Source organism: Pantherophis guttatus, chromosome 4 (genome assembly GCF_059756535.1).
Source record: "Pantherophis guttatus breed Tessera chromosome 4, ASM5975653v1, whole genome shotgun sequence".
Classification (NCBI taxonomy): Eukaryota; Metazoa; Chordata; class Lepidosauria; order Squamata; family Colubridae; genus Pantherophis; species Pantherophis guttatus.
The window spans coordinates 101,586,799-101,609,297 of NC_142066.1; the positions used below are offsets into that span (position 1 = coordinate 101,586,799).

The 22,499-nt window shown below is 37.0% G+C and overlaps 1 protein-coding gene across 7 annotated transcripts in view; it reads right to left on the minus strand.

Annotated features, from left to right (window-relative positions):
* COL6A6 (collagen type VI alpha 6 chain) overlaps positions 1 to 22,499 on the minus strand; it is a 148,510-nt gene that overhangs the window by 97,977 nt on the left and 28,034 nt on the right. For 6 of the 7 annotated variants that reach the window (XM_087892526.1, XM_060683679.2, XM_087892525.1 and 3 more), the window contains 14 exons: positions 22,320 to 22,465; positions 21,879 to 21,971; positions 19,354 to 19,407; positions 19,189 to 19,260; positions 19,053 to 19,079; positions 18,655 to 18,699; positions 18,457 to 18,510; positions 15,426 to 15,488; positions 14,120 to 14,185; positions 13,225 to 13,278; positions 10,407 to 10,442; positions 8,133 to 8,195; positions 4,209 to 4,271; positions 995 to 1,057 (listed from right to left, as the gene is read on the minus strand). In XM_087892526.1, coding sequence (XP_087748652.1) covers positions 995 to 1,057; positions 4,209 to 4,271; positions 8,133 to 8,195; positions 10,407 to 10,442; positions 13,225 to 13,278; positions 14,120 to 14,185; positions 15,426 to 15,488; positions 18,457 to 18,510; positions 18,655 to 18,699; positions 19,053 to 19,079; positions 19,189 to 19,260; positions 19,354 to 19,407; positions 21,879 to 21,971; positions 22,320 to 22,465 — 899 coding nt within the window. The remainder of the gene's footprint in view (positions 1 to 994; positions 1,058 to 4,208; positions 4,272 to 8,132; positions 8,196 to 10,406; positions 10,443 to 13,224; positions 13,279 to 14,119; positions 14,186 to 15,425; positions 15,489 to 18,456; positions 18,511 to 18,654; positions 18,700 to 19,052; positions 19,080 to 19,188; positions 19,261 to 19,353; positions 19,408 to 21,878; positions 21,972 to 22,319; positions 22,466 to 22,499) is intronic. The other variant, XM_087892527.1, reaches the window with a different exon arrangement.

Sequence of the window (22,499 nt, forward strand, 5' to 3'; positions counted from 1 at the left end):
CTAATTACTGTTTTGAACAATATGCACAAATGGCTATTTTATATGTGAAATTATGACTGAAATATTTCTGCACCTATATTGGTTCTCACTGTCAGGAAGTTTTTCCTTAGTTTTAGGAGATGGCCATGCCCACCCAGTCACATGATCATGAAGCCACTCCCACTATCACATGACCAAGCCACGCCCACAAAATAAGCCATGCCCACAGAACCGGCAGTAAAAATTTTTAGAACCCATCCCTGCTATGCTATTTTTACTATTTCAGTTGCTTTTGATGATTGACATGAAGTGTAGTTGCCTCTATCTTAATGAACAGAAATTCTGCATTTCTAGCAAAATAGTTAAACATCAACTAGTCCATTTTCCATCTGTGATGAGAAAAACAGCTCCTGATACTTTATGTCTGGAATTCAGCATTAACAATCCATTAAACCAAATAAACTCTAAATGCCAAAGTGTATGTTTCTTTATATTTAGAACAGTGGTGGGTTTCAAATTTTTTTACTACTGGTTCTGTGGGTGTGGCTTGGTGGGCGTGGCATGACTTGATGGGCATGGCTTGGTGGGCGTGGCAGGGGAAGGATACTGCAAAATCCCCATTTCCTCCCAATCAGCTGGGATTTGGGAGGTAGAGAATAAATGGGGGCAGGGCCAGTCAGAATTTCCACTATCGGTTCTCCAGAACTGGCCAGAACCTGCTGAAACCCACCTCTGGTTTAGAAGTCTGGAGGGTGGGATAAATCTTGAAGAATTAAAAAACATTCAGTTTTCCATAATTTTATGTATTCAACACCGCTTTAGGACTCCCATTCCCAACATCTTTGGCTTGAGCACATTAGTTGGAATTTGAGAGTCGCAACACAAATTTTATGGTATATGATCAATCAGTCTCAGCACATCTGGAAACTATCAAGGAGGGAAAGGCTGATCTACATCATAGGTATACTTTACACTTTGTATAGAAAAATTCAGAAAAAGAAATTGGAGAGTCCACCTTATTCCCTCTGGATCCAAGCTTCCCTTGATTCCCTTTAGGTCCTTCATTTCCAATATCTCCCTGTAAATAAAACAAATATTGTATCAAATGTTTAATGTTAATAGAAAGTCTCATCTGTAAAGTGAGCAAAATATCCCTTGAACTTTCATATCTTCTCCATTCTGTTTTCTTCTCAAATTGTGAATGGCAACTCCTAGGTCAGCCTTGGGATAGCTTTGGCCAGGTTGCCTTCTAATGTTTGCCCCTCTCATTTTCAAGGGTATTTCTTTTCAGTTTTTTGCCCCTTTAAGGTACAAGTTTCTTCCTTCCTTCATTTTATATATCAAGCACAAGTTCTACCAAGTCAAATGCTCAGTAGAAAGCTGCAGGGCTGTGTGTGATTCCAAAATGTCTCAGGGCTTACACAAGAATAGAACCTCTCTATCGTTTATTAAAGCAAACCATTCCTCTCCCCCCCCAAATTTCAGATTTCTGCATAAGCTTGAAAGCCTATCCAGTGAATCAATTCCTTAAACATCAGCATTTTTTAAAGCCCAAGTAGAAGTCTGGAAAAAAGCCTGGAAAAAAGATGGACTGTTTTAATGAGCAACAAAAGCTACAGTGTTCATACAGATAGTCCTCAACTGATGACCAATTGCTTATGTCCATTTAAACTTATGATGGACCCCCTCAGAGGTACTTATGACTCAGTTATGAAGTTCCACAGCCTGCCCCTCCCGTTATGTGACCACATGTTGGGTGATTAGTAACTTTCCAGCATTTATGATCATTTACAGTGTTCTACAGTTGTGTGACCATATTTATGATGTTTTTGATGAAAACTGGCATTTACTTTTTGGCAAAAACACCCCATAGAAACAATGGGTTTGCTTTATAACTGCAGCATTTGCTTTATGACCATTACAAAAAAGATAATAAAATCAAATAGGTTAAATGAGTGACCCACTTTATGATTATCATCTTTTATGACAATAATAGGCAGGCTCCATTACTGTCATAAATCAAGGCTACTTGTACAAGACTTGAGGTACATTCAAATCATTTCTGAAGTGTGCACCTAATACCTTTAGTAATTTAGATATAAAAATGTGTTCCCATTAATGATTAGCATACTTTTTTATATTTTTCTGTTGTAAAGAAATAAAGTAGAGTGTGAATGGCTGAAATAGTTGCAAATAGATTCTATAAGGTGAAATAATAGAAATGTGCAAATATATCAGTCTGGTATTCCAACCTTGAAATGGTTGGATAGGATACAAAGCATTCAGGTTCTGATAGCTTTTTTTCAACATAAGAATAAAATGTGGCTGCATCATTTTAAGTGTTCCAACTGTTCCAAATGCAATCTGACATATCTAGGTAGTGGAGAGGTTGCATCAGTTGTTTTATGCTTTATTTTTCAGCTAATGCAATATGGATGTATGCATGCAATATTTGCATTGGAATTGGCAATGCTGCTGACATTGTGTGAGTACAAAATTACAGTACAGGTTTGGTTTGATTGGTTTATTGAACTTTTGCATGTGTGTTTATTTTTTTGTGCATGCTCTTATGTCCTGTTACTCTTAGCTTCTGGTAATATTTAAATGGCAAAGACTCTATGGTGTTTGGGATGGTTTGTTGAGCTTTGGTATTTTTGTATGATTCTCTGTTTGCTCTTGTGTCTTATTACAGTTCTATTTTATTTTGCATTTAAAAATGTAAAAACGATGTCAGCTTGGGCCATTGTAGGAGATAGAGCTTTAGTATGGCAGTTTATTCTTGCATATATTTCTGTTAGTTATGCAATGAAAATGCACTAGCAACATCCCTTTTCTCCAGCCATTTCTCTGTGCAAGCAAAACAATAGCAAAGAGCAACAGACCACACTGGACTTGTGTCCACCAGAAGGAGGAGGAGGCAAGAAGATCTGTGGTAAAGGCTAAATCTTGCTAAATAATTGCATCTATAATGCAGATATATGGTTCAAATTTTTGTTTTTTAAAAACAATCTAATTTTAAAGAAAAAAAACCTTATGTAACATTATAGATCATGCTATAAGAGTATAATTCCTAAACAATCTCAGGGAACCATATAAGAATTTTAAAGATGGAAATAAACTAGCTAAACTTAAGCGACGTAAACATTGGCTTTATATAACACTATTCAATGATTAACTGTAATTGTTGAAATTCTTTGCAGTATTGGCTTTTAATTATTTATTGTTTATCCCAATTCTGCCTCCAGCTCAATTACTTTGCTTATCTTCAGAGAAGTGAAAACTGAAAAGATTACCAATAAGACTAGCTGTTTAGACCTGCTAAAGTAATGGCTCAACATTTAGGGTTTATTTAGAGAACTGAAAATATATTTCTGTTTTTTGGAGTTGTGACCATCAATGAATAGCTTCTTTCCTCACTTTGAAGAAATCTGTAAAAACATGACTATTTCATGAGGCTTTGGGGTATAAAATGTTACTGTACTCCTCAGGTTAGAAATGGTGTTTTAAGTTTGAACAATCAATTCTTATATGTTCAGTTTTTACATACATATCGCTTTTTTAAAGGATTATTAGGGTTTTATCTGTTTGAGTTATAAAGAAGAGAACTATTGACCACTCAGAATCAGCTTCAACTGGAGTGATTTATAAGCCTTGTAAACAAAAGAAGTAAGTGCTTTTTAATGCTAAATTTAAGATAACAAAACATTTAATAGATTACAGCAGAGCTGTGTTCCCATTATTTCCCTTGAGGAATGTTTCCCTTGTTTTAATGTTTTCAAAATTAAAACCATCCTTTTGGCCAATACATTTGCTAGTGGATTGGCTGGTAAAGATCAGCAGCCATTCCAAGGGTTTGTGTCCTAACAGTGGTAAAGTAGGGATGCAGTTTGTACTCAGGGCCTGTTGTTTCTGGAACACTGAGCCATTTCAAGTTTTCTTTCATCAGAATGCAAGATTCTCTAAATTATTCATCAGAACATGTTTTCTATTTTGTGTATTACTCTGCTGAATACATTTATAATTAGCCCTACTTTGAAAGGTTTGAGAAACATTGCATTCAAACAGTGTTTCTCAATCTTGGTAACTTGGTAGATTCAATTCCCAGATCCCCCAGCCAGCATGCTAGTTGGGGGTTTCTAGGAGTTGAAGTCCATCCATTTTCAAATTGTCAAGTTTGAGAAACACTGCACTAAAAATGAAAGTCAAGAGAATTGAAAGTTGATATGTACTAGATGGCCATGGTTTCCTGGTTGTCCTTTTTCTCCTTTCACACCAAGAATACCAGTTGTTCCCTGAGGAGAAAAAAAAAAGCAAAAACATGGCAATAAAAATAATTAATAAATATTATAAAATACATAGTTTATATACTTCTTCCTATTTTAATAATTCAGATTAGTGAACAGAAATATACTGCATATCAGTCCATATAAGAGAAGAAATTATAACTTGCATTGTGGCAAGACAATATGAATAAACTTTTTTGCCCAGAATATTAACTGTTTCAGAAAACTTCTTAATGAATCACGGAGAGATATAACATTATTAAACTTCTAATATATGTTGTTTTATCATGCTATAATTCTGCTTATACTTGTTTTTGTCTGGCAAAATATGAAGAATTTTTGTGTCACATTTACATTTTTCAAAATATGCTTACAGATATGCAATAACTGGTCTTTAAACTTTCTACATGCAAAAAAATAATTTCATTGTTTGACCTAGAGACAATTTAAAGAGAACTTTCTTTTATTTATGTGTTTGTCTATTAGAACTATATATTGTCTTTTCATAAACAAACAGTGCTCTGTTAATGGAACAGGACAATAAAATGCCAAATTGTTTTTATAGCACAAAAACAAATAATTTTTTCAAGTGCTGTGGAAGAGTGCTAAAGGCAACCAAAGCATCTTCTGAACCTACTGATTGAAGCTCTGAAATATCATTTTCTATCCAAAATCTAGTGCAGCTACTATTAGTGCCTGTCAGATCCCTACCGTGATGCTGCCATTTCTGTGGGGAGGGAGCCTGGATTCCTTTATTTGCTTATTGCTCTCTTCCTGTTTCCTACATATCCTGTAATCCCTTAGTTTATAACCCTAGCTCTGACACCTATTTGCCCTATGCTTTGATTTATCTTTGAGGGAATGTGTAAGGGGGGGGCCATCTATTTTGCCTCAGTTCTGAAGCCTCCTGAAAGAAGCACCTGGGAACCATACCTTATCTCTTTCCCAGGACGGCTGTTCCTACATCTTTCATCTGTGGATTGGCTCATTCAACATCAGACTGAGGGGAGGGGTTTCTAACTCCTTTGTCCTAACGGAATTGCCTAAGGGAAACTTAGAGCCTGCTTTGCTTTTGTCTTGCAATTGCCTTCCTTTCAATAAAAGATTCCTTTTGAAAAGCTGAAGTTTCAAGAATTCATGCTTTTTGAAAGGGGAGGGGAGGCAGACCTTACAGTGCCTTAGCACTTGAGTGAGCATGCATATAAATACATGTGCACGCACAGATTACACTTTTATCATCAGTTAGCCATTTTAGTTTAGTAGCACTTGTGCCAGAATTGTCTTATGTGCATTCACACATATGTTTGTATAGTATGAGGAGGCTCCTAAAAGTGGACACACTGCATTGTTTGATGCTTCAGGCAGATGGGGAGTAGAATAGATCAGGGGTGAAATGCTACCGGTTCGGACTGGTTCTGCCATCTGAGTAGGAAAAATTTTGACTAGTTCGGAGAACCGGTAAGGAAAATTTTGATTGGTCCCACCCACCTGCCCTCCCCCTTCTCTCACCTCTCCTATATTCTGTTGTTTATTAGCTCAGCTGATTCCTGCGGCAGAGCGATTGCTGCCTGAGCTGAGCTAAGAAACAGCAAATGAGTCTTAGTCTCATTTGCCCTCAGCTAGAATAATAAAGGGAAACTTTCTGCGGCTTTTTTTCCTACCCCCCCCCCAACCCCCAAGCAGGGAAAGGAATACTACCTTTAATGAGATTTCTGGGCGTTCAGCCAAGAGCAATTATCACCTCCTTACAATGTTGCGAAGCTGCAAACCACCTTGCCTGAATTGAGAAAACTGCCTTTTGCTTCCTCCAGAGCAAAAGCAGAGAGCCTCTTCCAGGGAAGATTTCTCTATCTTCTATTTTTCTTCCACAGCAGAACAAAAAAGCCTCTTCCTGTGAACGCTTTTCCAGTTCTTTAATTCTGATTTTCTTCTGGAGCAAAAGAAAGCTCTTTCTAGTGAAGCAGTTCCACTGATTAATTGTTCTCCCTGTCAGGAAATTTCTCCTTAGTTTTAGGTTGCTTCTCTCTTTGTTCAGTTTCCATCCATTGCTTCTTGTTTTGCCTTCTGCTGCTTTGGAAAATACATTGTTCCCCCTTCTTTCTGGCAGCCTCTTAAAAACCCGTTGCCTATCACACTCTTGGGCAAAGCATGTGAGCCAGGGGTGAAATGTAAAATTTGTTACTACCAGTTCTGTGGGCGTGGCTTGGTGGGGGGGGTGTTGATGTGACTGGGTGGGTATGGCCAATTTTTTTTTGAACTTTTCAAAGCATTTTTTCTAATGCTTTGAAAAGCTTCTGCCAATCAGGCAACTCAGCTGGGAGTTGCCAGAGACTTTTCAAAGCATTTTTTTTACCACCTCTTTGGCCAAGAGGTTGCAGAAAAAAATGCTTTGAAAAGCCTCTGATGATCCCAGCTGAGCCGCACGATCATCAGAGGCTTTTTTTTTAACTTTTAAAAGCATTTTTTCTTTGGAAGAGATTGTAGAAAAAATGCTTTTAAAAGTTAAAAAAAAGCATCTGATGATCATGCGGCTCAACTGGGCATGGGGGGGAGGGCGCAGGGATTTTTGCTACGGGTTCTCAGAACCACCCACTGCCATCGCTACCGGATCGGGCGATCTGGTCTGAACCGGAGCATTTCACCCCTGATGTGAGCCATTTCCTCCTTTCAGTGGTCCATGAAAGTGCATCTATAGTATGTAGATAATAAAGTTGAAAAAAGGTGAACAACATTTTTACAGAACTATAATTATGTTGAGGCGGGATGTGACAAGGAATGGCTGGGAGGGGCCAGGTGAGGCACTCCTTGACATGAGTGACATTGAGTTGGCCATCCCCACCTGGTCACATGCCCACCAAGCCACGCCCACCAAGCCATACCCACAGAACCGGTAGGGAAAATTTTTAGATTTCACCCCTGGAATAGATGCTATATTTGCTTTACGAAATGACCTTCTGAATGTTTTGCATAACACAATAAAAACATAATTAATTTTAAAAAAGGAGTAATTGGGACTCACCAGCAGAGAAATCTGAGAAAAATGTTTTTAGTGCACACAAGCAACATTTCTATACAAAACGTTTTTAACAGAAAGAACAAATTTCCAATCAGCCTTCTCATTTCCTTTAATAATTTTATGTGTAATGTGTACTGTTTTATTTCTTAGACAATGACTCATTGAGTTTTTAACAATATACTCCTTAACGTATCATTTGAAAATGTTTACAAAATAACAATATATAACACACACAAAATCCTTGCAAATTAGAGGTTCAGATTTTTTGTGAATAGGTAAAATGTGTATGGTAGCAGACATTATTGTTCCAACAAGCTGGGCTGGCCTAAACATGAATTTTAATGGTTGTTTTAGTTTTTTAATAATATCGGGGCCAAATTATTTAATATATTTTTAAATTGCTTTTAAATTTTTTGTATATGTGTGTTTTAGTGTTGGCTGTGCACCGCCCTGAGTCCTTCGGGAGAAGGGCAGTATAAAAATTTAAATAATAAATAAATAAATAAATAAATAAATAAATAAATAAAGGAAAGTGTCAAATCAAGCTTAATAAGGCTCACTGATCCAAATGCCATTTAAAAAGGGGTCAGTGTGTAATACAAACTATGATGAGATTTATGTGATAAAAAGGCTTGCACTTGTACTGTACATAGCTTAGAAATAACACATAAACTGGTTGTTCTGTTATGTGTAACTTCTAAGATGTAACAGAGGACTTCTACCACTAAGTGCTATCTGATTGAATCTTATCAGTTGATTAGTTTAATTGCAAATTATGTGTATTCCAATGTCATCATCTTTTCTTTTTACACACATGAATGTGACTATACACAGAAGCACATGCTAATATCTACCAGGGAACCTTGAACTCCTTGATCTCCTTGTAAACCATCTGTACCGGGATTTCCTTCCTCTCCCTGTAAGAAGACACAGTTCTTGAACATCAACTTTACTACAGTATAAAATTTTCTCTTAAGATTTAGAATTCTGAAAGTTGCTATTCTAATTATCTGGAAGAGCACAAAGGTGGACAGAGCTGCATTAGAAGGAGTAACAGAATAACAGAGTTGGAAGGGACCTTGTAGATAATCTAGTCCAACCTGCCACCCAAGCAAGAGACCCTACACCATTTCTGACAGATGGCAGTCCAGTCTCTTCTTGAAAGCTTCCAGTGATGAAGCTCCCACAATTTCTGAAGGTAAGCTTTTCCATTGGTTGTTTGTTCTCACTGAAAGAAAATTTCTCCTTATTTCTAGGTTGAATCTCTCCTTGATCAATTTCCATCCATTATTCCTTGTCTGGCCTTCAGGTGCTTTGTAAAATAGCTTGACCACCTCCTCTCTGGGGCAGCCTCTCAGGTATTGGAACACTGCTATCATGTGTCCCCTGGTCCTTCTCTTCACTAGACTAGCCATGCTCAGTTCCTCAGTTCTTCATATGTTTTAGACTCCAGTCCCCTAATCATTCTGGTTGCTCTTCTCTGCACTTTTTCTAGAGTCTCAACATCTTTTTTGTAGTGTAGTGACCAAAACTGGATGCAGTATTCTAGGTTTGGTCTTACTAAGGCTTTATAGAATGGTATTAGTACCTCACATTATCTTTATTGAATCCCTCTGTTAATGCAATTTAGGATTGCATTGGCTTTTTTGGCTGTCACTGTATATTGCTGACTCATATTTAATTGGTTGTCCACTAAAACTCCAAGATCCATCTCACAGTTCCTGCTATTAAGCCTGGTTTCTCACAATCTATATGTGTATTTTTCTTGCCTGTGTAAATGTTTACTTTTCTAAGCATTGAATTTCATTTTGTAGGTTAAGTCCCAGTGTTCAAATCTGCCGAGATCATCTGTATCTTGAGCCTATCATCTAGGGCAGTGGTTCTCAACCTGTGGGTCGGGACCCCTTTGGGGGTCGAATGACCCTTTCACAGGGGTCGCCTAAGACCATCGGAAAACACATATTTTCAATGGTTTTAGGAATAATTTTATGGTTGGGGGTCACCACAACAGGAGGAACTGTATTAAAGGGTCGCGGCATTAGGAAGGTTGAGAACCACTGATCTAGGGTGTTGGCTATTCCTGCCAGCTTAGTATCATCTGCAAATTTGATAAACTCCCCTTCTATTCCCTCATCTAAGTTGTTTATGAAGATATTGAAGAGTACTGGGCCTAAAATTTCTCAATTTCCTCTATGTAGATGTAGTACCATTAAGGACTACTCACTGAGTATGGTTTGTCAACCAGTTACAAATCCATCTGAAGGCGATGCTATCTATCCCACTTTTTTCTAGCTTACCAAGAAGTAGGTTGTGGTCTACTTTGTTGAATACCTTGCTGAAGTTGCATTTGACCATCTAACTCTGTCTTGTGAAACAAATTATTCAAGCTCAAAAAACAAGTAATTTGCAAGGCATGGGGAAAAGAGCTAGAAGGAGATATGGAGGACACATGCAGAATTCTCATACTAATGAGCACTTGTTTTGGACAGTGATATGATGATTATTCCTCCGAAACCTGTGAGTAAGAAAGGATTGGAACCAGACAGAAACAGAAGTAGATTCTTATGCCTGATGCAGCTCACTTATGAGGAATAGGAGAATGCAGTCAAAATAGGAATCCTGAAAATCAGTCCAAAGGAATTTGGATACGCTATGGCCTATCGCACCAAGTGAACTGATTAAATTGTGGGGTACACTGTTAGAAGGCCTAAAAGACTGGATTGTGATAATTCTTCCTAGCGACAATGATTTGATGGCACATAAACTATCAGTCATGACCTACTCTGTTATGAAGGGTCAGATTTGGGAAAGGCAATGAGGAAGTTGTCTTAAGCAGAAGATGGAGGGAGAAATCAAATTATACCTGTTCCTTAACTCTCATTTTCATTGGAATAAGATCCATTTAGAAATAAGTCTAAAAACCCTTCTCTTTGTTATTGCTTGGACCAATTTGGTGGATTTTTCTCATTTTATTTTTTCTTAACTGCTCCATAGTTTTACTCATACACAGCTATGTATCATGATTTCCCATCAAATTGCTTCCATCCCTTTTATTGACTTAATTTTTTTCAGTAACAAAGTCCTTACACAAGACTAATTGTAAATGTGTGAAATTAAGAAAAACCTACCTTTGGACCTAGAGGTCCAGGGTTTCCCTCAGCTCCCTGCAAGAGAAGGTGTCATTTTTATTGCCAAATCTTACTTCTGTTAGCAAACAACCAAGCTCAGAGAGCACCCAAAAATCTGTAATTCAACCTGAGTCATGTATATTCCCTTCTTAATTTTGTGTTAGAATTAAACAACATTTATATTTTATTTTTCTGGTTATTAACACATCAAGTACTTTCCATTCCAGTGTCATATAACAGAACTCAGGAAAAGAACTTTTTCTGCCCTTTGGATCATAATTCATCCAGAACTTAGATTCGCTCCCTACCATTCTGTCCTCTAGGAAGATCTGAAGACATGATTGTCCCATCATACTTGGGGGCCAAGAAGTAGTGATGAACCTTTTCTATGAATGTACTACATAGAATGTAATTCACCTGCTGACTGTGATTACGTGTATGCTGAATTGAGATTTATAATGTGGTTGTATGTTTGCTATTTATATTTATATTTTAAATATTGTTTTTAATTGTTGTAAGCAGCCCAGAGTCACATATATGAGATGGGTGGCTATACAAATGAAATGAATAAATTCTTAAATTGAATGAATAAATTGTCCTGATGTGGCATTCAGTGGCCTTACAATGCTAAATTATTGTGGAATAGGAGGGATAGGCAAAATAATGGAATGTTCTAAAAGATAACATAATGCTTTAGAATCCTCCACATCTGAATAATTATTGATAGCCTTGCCTTTACTAGTGAGACATTTATCACCTATAAGTTGTATTTGAACTTCTTCTCTGTTCTTGTAATAGAAAAGAAACAGAAATTGGTGAATGTAAAAAGGACATGGGTTAATTAGTAATCCTACAATCTGCAAGAAATTTATTTATTTATTTATTTATTTATTTATTTATTTCTTTATTTATTTATTTATTTATTTATTTATTTATTTATTTAATTTTTTATACTGAAAAAATTCCCTGAAGGACTCAGGGCGGTGAACAGTCAAAATAAACATTTATATAAAAATGTGAATAGAAGCAATAAATAATAATTAAGTCAATTTGGCTTATCAGTTAAGATCTTCAGAATAAAATTTACACAATTAGGAAAAGGAAAGAAAAAATTAATTATGCCAGCCCAGTTTGGTGAAAGAGGAAGGTGTTAAGTGCCCGACGGAAAGTACGAAGATCTGGGATTATTCTTATCCCTGGGGGTATCCTGTTCCAATGGCTTTGGATTCATGGCATTCAAAGTTGTCTTGTTTTCTCTCCCTCTCCAAATGGAGATAGGGTCAAGTGTTAAGAAATCCTGTTCATTTCTTTCTTCTAATCTTTCTGAGTAAAAGATTTTGGATTCTTTAGGGCTGTGATGGAGAACCTATGGCACGGGTGCCACAGGTGGCACGCGGAGCCATATCTGAGGGCACATGAGCGTTGCTCTAACTCAGCTCCAGCACACATGTACCTGCCGGCCAGCTGATTTTCGGGTCTTCCAGGCTCACCGGAAGTTGGGAAATGGGCTGTTTCCGGCCTCCGGAGGGCTTCTGGGGAGTGTTGAGGAAGGCCGTTTTTGCCCTCCCCAGGATTCTAGAAAGCCTCTGGAGTCTGGGGAGAGTGAAAAATGGGCCCACTGTGCCATCGCGTGCCAAAAGCGTGGGAAGTGTGGGGGGAGCACGCACGTGTGCGGGGGAGGGTGGGCCACGGGTGGGCATTGAATTATGGGTGTGGACACGCACACGCACGCGCACGATCCCCCCACTCTCCCCCTGCTTTTGGCACGCGATGGCAAAAAGATTAGCCATCACTGCTTTAGGGCTTCCTGAACTAAGCATTTTCTGCCTATTGAACTGAATGTGTTATATACAAAAATAGCAACATTCTCTATCTATTTGTCTAGAATTTCTATGGAACAACCCTTATCTGCTTTTCCTTCCACTGAATGAGAACATGATTTTGATATGCCAAAAGAACAGTAAACAAAAATCCAGACTTTCCCAATCTACAGTAGCAGACCAGATGTGCTGAAAGCTATTTTGGCAGAGCTACATTAAAAATGAAATGTTCTGAGGAAGACTCCATATGTTGTAGCAAAAAAAAAAAAAAAAAAGTTTGTGACTCAGTGGTAATTAATAGAGTTCAACAAGGAATTTTATTTTCTCCAGCTGCTAAAAAAAAGCCATAAGGAAAAAAGTAAATATTAGTTTAAAATATATTTGATTGTGAGCATTCCAACATGTTTATAGACAGATCTAATCCTTCCTCTTTCTGGTTGCTAACAATGTGTAAATAATAAGTAGAAAAATAAGTTTCTCCTTCAGTGAGCCTGAAGTTATCATTTCTTCTAGTCTAGCCTGGAATTTTTGTATCCTTTTCTTTAACAAGGGAAAAGCAACAATAGTTTATCTGTAGGAATAATTATCTGTGGCAAGCAACCAACATCTTTTTTCTTTTGTGTCCTCATGATCTTTATTTCATTAGACATATTAAAGTTGTTCTAAGATATACAAGTATTATAGTATTTCCGTCTGGTTTATTCCAGATATAATCCCAAAATGTACAGAATCCTCAGCCATTACTTTGAAGGAAACCTGCTGACTAGGAACAGATGAAACTTTAAAGCAGTGTTTCTTAACCTTAGTTACTTTAAGATGCATAAGCTTGACAGTTCCCAAAATTCCCCAGCCAGCCATTCTGGGAGTTGAAGTTGACACATCTTAAAGTTGCAAAGATTGAGAAATGCTGCATTAGATAGCATGGGCAGCCAGTTCCATGAGGACATAATTTTCTGTCACATCCAGGATAAGTAGATAGTGAAGATAAAGGGCCCCACCTTATTTCCTGGTGATCCTGCTGAGCCATCTGAACCTTTTAATCCTCTTTCTCCCTGAATAGAGAATTAATATTTCTGTTAATTGATATGTAACAAATATTTCCATATTCAAACATTGCACCTTTCCCCCCCTTTTTTCCTAAGGCTAAAAGCATAATGGGAAAGAAGGAAATTTGAAAGGCACCAAGATTCAAATCTTACTTAAAATGTGGGCACCAGGTTTCTTTTTATGGTATTAAGGTGTCATGGTGGGATTTAAGGATCTCTCTCTATCCCCAGTCCCCATCCTAGTCCAACAGGATGTCAAGTGCCTGAATTCTTTCTTTTGTCACAAATTTTGTTGAAAATTTCCTGAAATAAATCATATTCACCTTTCTTTTTTACCTAGACATTTTATCTAGGGCTGTGCAAGGCTTTCACAAGAGATGCTTTGCATGATGTAACAGCCAGAACTAACCCTTTCTCTTCATTAAAGCAGCTTTATCTTTCCCACAGCTACTTCAATTACTGCTCCCATCTTTGCATGTAAAGGAAAGCAACAGTTTTAACAATTCAAAAGGTATCTTTATTCCCTTATCTTTTAAAGCAGTGGTTCTCAACCTGTGGGTCGGGACCCTTTTGGGGGTCGAATGACCCTTTCACAGGTATCACCTAAGACCATCGGAAAACACATATTTTCAATAGTTTTAGGAATAATTTTATGGTTGGGGGTCAACACAACATGAGGAACTGTATTAAGGGGTCACGGCATTAGGAAGGTTGAGAACCACTGTTTTAAAGGCTTTGCACAAAATGACTAGGCAAATGTTTTGCCTTAAACCATTCTACTTTGAAGACACAAGTTATTGTGATATACTGATAAGACTTGATTTGAATATTAATGTATAACAATTACCATCCTTCCTGACAGTCCTTTGAAACCTTTTGCTCCTCTTACATTATTGTCTTGTCCAGGTTCACCCTGTAATATAAATATGATAACCATTTGATTAGAGAATTACCTCTCAAATTATCAAATTTGAACAACCAGTATGTCCATTCATAAAGTTTATCACACAATAGGTAATCTAGTCATATTAGTCCAGACAGCAGGGATTGTGTGGAGCCAGAAGGTCAACAAAAATGATATATGCATTGCAGCTGCGGCTTTGAAGCCCTGTTCCTCTATATGGGTGTGAGATTGAGAAATAAAGTATGATAATAGTAAGCACATATGTCTTTTTCTACGCACATCTTATTTGAAGTTCCAATTACACAATAATATAGCAACAATACAGGTCTGAAAAATATTATTGAATTTCCTTGGCTGATCTTAGATATGGGGAAACAACTCTTTTGCACCTAATGCCTATTTATTCATTGATGGTAAATGAGGGCCTTAAGAGATATCCAGGGTTAGTAATCATCCCATTTGTCCTCTTTTTCATATTTGAGACTTCAAGGAGAGGATTTTTATCTTTGCAGATATGGTAACCCTATTAAATCAGTATTGCTCAACCATGATCATTTTAATATGGTCTTTTTCAACTTGCAGAATTCCCCACTTAGCATGTAGCTGAGAAATTCTGTATGTTGAAGGTCACACATTTTAAAATGGCTAAAATTGAGAAGCACTGCATTAGAGAATTAAGATAATTCTTTCACTTAGATCCTGTAGTACATTTTTCAGAACCATATTGCTATTTTTTGGCAATTAGCCAAATGTTGGCTTTGGGGTCCACACCCCAAAAAACCCTAGGAATCACTTGTAAAACTTCCAATACACATATCACATCTCTAGTTTAGGTAATTGATTTCTTCACTAGTGCATGATATTTGCTTATAGCTTCATCTTAGGATCCCAAGCCATATAGCCTGTTAAACATTGAACAAGATCTACCACCCAGAAGTGTCTGCAGCAGAAGCAAAAACATAAAAATGGTAACTGTGTGTGTGCGTGTGAAAAATATGGAGAACATTGATTATTGAATCACAGCTGCCATCCTGATTTTTTTGACACCCTCTCTACTGCTGTAGGCACTCGTGCTTACTACATTCATGGATGCTAAGGTTTTCTAGTTATTAGTAATTATTCTATAGTCAAACAGAAAATATCCTTTATTTTTATTTTTATTTCTCTTGAACATACAAACATGCATACAGATCATATAATGCAATGCAGTACAATGTGTTACAAGTATTTTTTTAAAAAATAAACTTACACGATCTCCTTGGAAGCTTTTTGGTCCCAGGTCACCAGGAGGGCCTTTGGGTCCTGTATTGCCCTAAAGATATATGATACTTGTGTAAAAACATTCTGCTTAGATTTATTTGTTTCAAAATTCATGTTAGATTGAATTGCAATTGCTTTAAATTGAGAAACACTTCACTTTGATAATCTTTTAATAATAACCCATGCTATAACATGATTTAATATTAAGAAGAGGTGGCAAAATTACACAGAAGAACTATACAAGAATGAACTTAATGTCCCTGATAACCACGATAGAGTGGTCACTGACCTTGAGCCAGACATCCTGGAATGTGAAGTCAAATGGGCCTTAGGAAGTCTGAGCAACAACAAAGCTACTGGAAGTGACAGTGTTCCAGCTGAGCTATTCAAAATCTTGAAAAATGATGCAGTAAATGCAATTTGCCAGCAAATTTGGAAAACTCAACAGAGGCCACAGAATTGGAAAAGGTCAGCTTACATTCCAATTCCAAAGAAAGGCAATGCCAAAGAATGTTCAAACTACCTGCACCATTGCACTCATTTTACATACTAGCAAAGTTATGCTCAAAATCCTACAAGCTAGGCTCCAGCAGTATGTGGACCGAGAACTACCAATTCTCGCAGGATTTCGAAGAGGCAGAGGAACTAGAGATCAAATTGCCAACATACACTGGATCATGGAGAAAGCTAGGGAGTTCCAGAAAAACATCTACTTCTGCTTCATTGACTATGCTAAAGCCTTTGATTGTGTGAATGACAACAAATTGTGACAAGTTCTTAAAGAGATAGGAGTACCAGACCATCTTATTTGTCTCTTGAGAAACCTATCTGTGGGTTAAAAAGCAACAGTGAGAACTGGACATGGAATCACTGATTGGTTCAAAATTGGGAAAGGAGTTCAACAAGGCTGTATACTGTCACCCTGCCTATTCAACTTATATGATGAATCACAAGTTGGAATTAAGATAGCTGGGAGAGATATCAACAACCTCAGATATGCAGATGATACCATTCTAATGGCAGACAGTGAAGAGGAACTAAGGAGCCTCTTGATGCAGGTAAAGGAGGAGAGTGCAAAAGTTGGCTTGAAACTCAACATTAAGAAAACTATGATCATGGTATCCAGCTCTCTCAATTCCTGGCAAATAGATGGGGAAGAAATGGAGGTAGTGACAGATTTTATTTTCCTGGGCTCCAAGATCACCACAGATGGGGACCACAGCCAAGAAATTAAAAGACACTTATTCCTGAGGAGGAAAGCTATGGCAAAGCTAGACAGAATACTAAAAAGCAGAGACATCACTCTGCCAACAAAAGTGCATATAGTCAAGGCTATGGTTTTCCTAGTTGCAATGTATGGCTGTCAAAGTTGGACCATAAGGAAGGCTGAGCGCCAAAGAATTGAGGCCTTTGAACTATGGTCCTGCAAATCCCTTGGACTGCAAGGTGATCAAACCAGTCAGTCCTAGTGGAGATCAACCCTGACTGCTCTTTAGAAGGCCAGATCCTGAAGATGAAACTCAAATACTTTGGCCACCTAATAAGACGGAAGGACTCACTGGAGAAGAGCCTAATGCTAGGAACAATTGAGGGCAAAAGAAGAAGGGGACGGCAGAGAATGAGGTGGCTGGATGGAGTCCCTGAAGCAGTAGGCATGAGTTTAAATGGACTCCAGAGGATGGTAGAGGACAGGAAGGCCTGGAGGAACATTGTCCATGAGGTAGCGATAGGTCGGACATGACTTCGCGACTAACAACAACAAAAAATAACATGACTTACATACTGGTTGTAATTCAATTCAATTTTACAGATGTTTTCTTAGAAGTAAATCCAATTTCACCCAATGAAGCTTACACCTCTAAAAGTATTTTTACAACTTAAAATGTAAAAAATATATATATAATTTTTTACATGTAAATTCTACTTAGAGAATATTGCTAGTGGAAAAGTGCATTTATCAATTCTATTTTTTCTTGCACTTTTCATGTTTATCTTTATGCTTCTGCTCTGATGTTTAGTGCAAAAGCCAGTATATGAAAACTTAAAAGAGTGCAGAATTATTCTATATTCTTATTATTCTTTTAATTTAGAAGAACCACCACGTCCTAAACCAGTTTTCTGGTTTTCTAGGGAAGAAAATAATTGTCAGCTTTGGAGATGGTATAAATTCCCCTTCCCTGTTTTAGGATCATTTCTTGAAAAAAAAGAGAGGAGGATTTAGACCCAGCGACCCAAGCCACTTTGGATTCATTTGTAGAATGTATTCCTTTGTCTGTTGAAGAAACACCTCTAAAATAAACCATCCTTTGTTTCCATGGAGAAGAGGTCCACAATATCCCATAAAGATTTAGATGTTATATAAATGCACAATGTTATAGTAAAATTAAAGGCCTTTCTAAACAAATGTCTCCAAGTTGCAAAGTTCAGTCTTCCCCTTCTCCTAGACTCTTTAACTCTTCCTCTATATACTTCTTTGTAATTCAGTTTTCACTGTCTATACATGACAGCAGTACTCCAAAAGACTTCTTTCATATTGCTCAGTCATTTTGGTATTTAGTCCAGATTCATCTACCCCTATATTCATTCTAGACCCTGCCTCTTCTTTCACCACTCACACTTCAGCAAACAAAGCTGACAAAATACAAAGCTGGAGTGATAGTTGGCAGAGGTATCCACAGAGTAGTCAAAACATCATCAAAATAGTGGACATAATTGACTATAAAAACCAATTTCTTTTACATGCATAAAGAAAAGCAATGCGTTGATTGCCTAGTTGTACCCAACATTTTAATATTATTGATTGCCCCCAAAGAAGTATCTCATGGAGAATCAAGAAAAGCATCTAACCTCATCTGAAAGAAAAATTTTGGCAGGGAGAAACCATTGAATGTTGAAGAGTTATGCAAATTGATTGCTTTAATTGGAAGCACTGGAGTCTTTCGATTGCCAAAGAATGCACCAGAGATGCTGGAATTTTGCTGATTTTCAAAGTAAGGCAACATAAGATTTCTAAATATTACCATTTCTCCTGGATCTCCTTTTTCGCCTTTTAGTCCGGGAAATCCAAGTGATCCCTAAAAAATAAAATAAGTGTGTGTATCTATGTGTGTGTATGCATGTATACCATATATCACTGGGTGAAAATGCACCCTGACACCCATATATGTACACATATACACTCCTGGCACATAATAAAATAAGAAATAACTTTTATTTACCTCTTCCCCGTGAATTCCATCAACTCCATCAGCCCCATCCTCTCCCTGGGAGAATAAAATCAGTTAGTATCAGCTCAGTTTTTACTTATTTATTATCCAACGTAATAATATCCATAGAAGTTAAATATATATCAGTTTCAGTAGGTGACCAAAACTAGTAAAAGACTGTCAGTTATTACACTTGCTTTTTGACCATCACTTTGACCTGAATTTCATTTCCTAACATACTATGAAAATTTTTATACTATGTTTGCTACAATTTCATTTTTTCTCCCTTTTTGAACCCAAGCCTTTCTACCTTGTGCATCATAGAGATCTAATGCCTTGGATTAGAAATTAATGTTAAATAAACTACAGTAATTAAAATTTTGCACACATTAAATATTTTCTTACTATACCCTTTTTCCATTCAGTCCTCGTTGACCCTGAAAGAATTAAACAGCTATGTATTAAAACATAAAACTAATGTAATGCACATATATTAAAAGCAAAACAAAACAAAAGATCAAAAGGAAATGATGGGTAAATTCTTACTTTTCGTCCCCTAGTGCCACATTCTCCTATATCACCTTGCTTTCCTTGAATTCCAGGGATTCCCCTGGGACCCTGAAGTAGAAAATCAAATATTATGTAAGTACATAATCAAATATATACTTACCCCAAACATTGAGGGATTAATTTAAAGATTACACAATTTACCGGGTCTCCATCATTTCCTGGGTATCCTGGATGTCCCACAAAACCAGGTGTACCCTGAAAATATCAATTAAAATTGTAAATTGTAAATATTGAAATAACAGATATATTCCAGTGAAAATCTTTATTTACACTAATAGCCTGTGATGAAGAGAACCTGCTAGCATTACCGTTGACACTTAATATGATGAACTTTTATTTTCTTCACATAACTGATTTAGGCTTTTACAGATCTGAAGAACATGGAGAGAATCAGTTTAGTATAGTGCAGTGATGGTGAACCTTTTTGGCACTGAGTGCCCAAATTGGAGCATGTGCACCAGAATGCCGGAAACCTGAAGGCCACCTGGTCTTTAGGTTTCCAGCGTGCGCATGCACAACGGCCAGCTGGTCTTTGGGTTTCCGGTACTCCAGCATGCGGGAAAGCACCGGAAAGCAGAAGAGCAGCTGGAAATGGCACGCATGCCCACAGAGACGGCTCTGTGTGTCACCTCTGGCACACATGCCATAGGTTCGCCATCACGGGTATAGTGGTTAAAGCACAAGCTAGAAACTGGGAGACCATGAGTTCTAGTTCTGCTGTCAGCATGAAGTGAGCTGGGTGGTATTGGGCCAGTCACTGAAATTTTGCCAAGAAAACTACAGGGATTTCCCCAGGCAGTGGCCAGGAGTCAATACTCACTCAAGCACACAGAAAAAATAAATGTTGAAGGGCCTGTTCTGAAGCCATTGCCATTTATAGAACTCCACTGTTAAATATCTGAGGAACAGATATCTTTTCTTATATAATTCCTAAACTATGGAAATCACTTCCTTGCAATCCTTCATTTTCTCTACTTCTTGAAATAACATGAGATGCACCATATTTTCCAATTCTCCAACAATTTTCCAGATGACATTGTTTTATTTTATCTGAATGTTAATGTTTCTGTATAAAAGGACTTGAGTCTTGAATATTTTTGGATGAAAAATGGGATGGCCTTAAAGGCGGGAGACATTTGTTTATTATTATTAACCTAAAGAAACAAATGAATGTTAGACTTAACAAGTGACTGTATTTAGATGTTTTTCAGTATGGTCTGACCAATTCCAGCTATCTTTCAAGTGGAAAACCATTAAAGGGACTATTCTACAGGTAGAAATTCCTGCTTAATTATCAAGAACTTCTAGTAGCATATATTTCCTTTATTGGCAATTCCACTATACTGTATGAATAACAGCATCTAGACCAAGGCCTTTAACTGGGTTTCAGATAAGTATTGCATTGCTCTATGAATCTTCTCACAAATGGTTCCATATACCAGGTGGTCATGTAAAACATTAACAATTATTTATAGACAGATTTAGGGAATAAACCTAGAAATAAATGATCTAATTTAATAATAAATAATAATAATAATTTTATTTATTTATTTATTTTGAAGTAATAATAATATTAATATCATTTAAGCACAGATACTCTGACATCAGCCTTATCAGGTAGACCAAACAGGAAACATGACAAGAAGAGCTAATTCTACGTTATTGTAAAGCTACTTTAATAGAATCTTGCAAGTCTTCAAGTACAATTCTTCCGTAGTCATCTTTACAGACCAAGATTTTAGGGACTTTCCCTTTTGATTCTCTTAGTTCACAAAGTATGCATTTGCCGACTACTCTTTCTTTTATCTGATTTATTCCCTAGACAGCATCTCTTTATCTCCCAAAGTCTTTCCCACATACAATTACAACTGTGGTATAAATTAACTCTGGCTTCTCTTGACACATTTTCAGGGGTGTCTGCAAGGGTGTAAATGTCAACTATCATGTTGGCACATGCAGCAAAAGAAACTCCTGTGACATTATTTTACCAAGAGTATAATTTTACTGATAATTCCACATGGGCATAGAAAAAGAAAAGCAAGGTCTGTAGTTTCCATGCAAAAAGTAGCATAGATAAAATCCCCTTTCCTCCTCTGGACCACCCACTGTTCGTTGTCCACCAATCAATTGCAGCCAATTTGTTTTGGGAAGCGGTCTGGAGTTTGGGACTTCCTCATCTTTTGACCTTGGGCACACCTACCTACCTCCTTCCCTGTTTTAGTTGTCTGACTGTGAGCATCTGATTGTGGATAGAGTCTGATTGTGGATTGTGAGCATCTGATTGTGGATAGAGTCTGATTGGGGACAGAGAGTCAAGCATGATGGTAAAAATATGAAGATGGCTTCCATTTGTAAAAAGGTGTGGGGCTTTGATCACATAGTTACAGCCATAATCTTGCTTTTTTTTAACACTCCCATTAATACCCTTGTACATTTGTTTTTTTATGAAGAAATAAATGTGAAGAAATGTATTGTTTATAAATTGATAACTAATAATAAAACTGTAGTAGTACTACACAAGTCCCATTGTTATACTCTTTTTATTATTATTATTTTTGACTAGACTATTAATTTTCTACAATCTTACATTTTTAATTGAAGTAAAATTTTCAGTGCAAGTCTCTGTGACATTGGGGTCAGAATTAAATGATGCATAATATATTTACCTTGTGCCCCTTTTCTCGTCTTTCTCCACGGGGTCCTTCTTCTCCCTCACACCTACAAAATATGCAGCAGCATTTTCGCTCAGCAATTTGGTCCTTGAAGAGAAGAAATTATTATTTTAGCCTTACAAAATTTGGTTAGTTATAATTAATAATGAGTATTATTATTGTCACTTTTATATTAATTCTTAGAGAAGTCTGCAGTATCCAGGACTTTCATCAAAATGACAAAAACAACATTCACCTATACATATATACAATTTCATGACACACATACAAAAGTTTCAGTATTTTCAGTTTTGCAAAGGCAAAGTTGTCTTTGTCAATTGCCCTCCCTTGCTCTCTTCTGTAGATGCCTCTTGTAATTATATTATGCTACTCAGGCATAAAAAGGATCCTTTAAGTCTCAAAATCTAATCTATTGGTTTTATTTTATGAACTTACCACATACTGAAAGAGCCTCATAGCAATATTTTCTGTGTCAACAGATAATTGAGTGTTATATCCAAATCCCTTTCCAAACTCAATATGCTGAAGTTGATCAATATATTTGGCTCCTTCCAGGGAAACTGTTATTAGTCCATCTAGTCCTATTTGAAACAGTGATTATTATCAATAACTTTT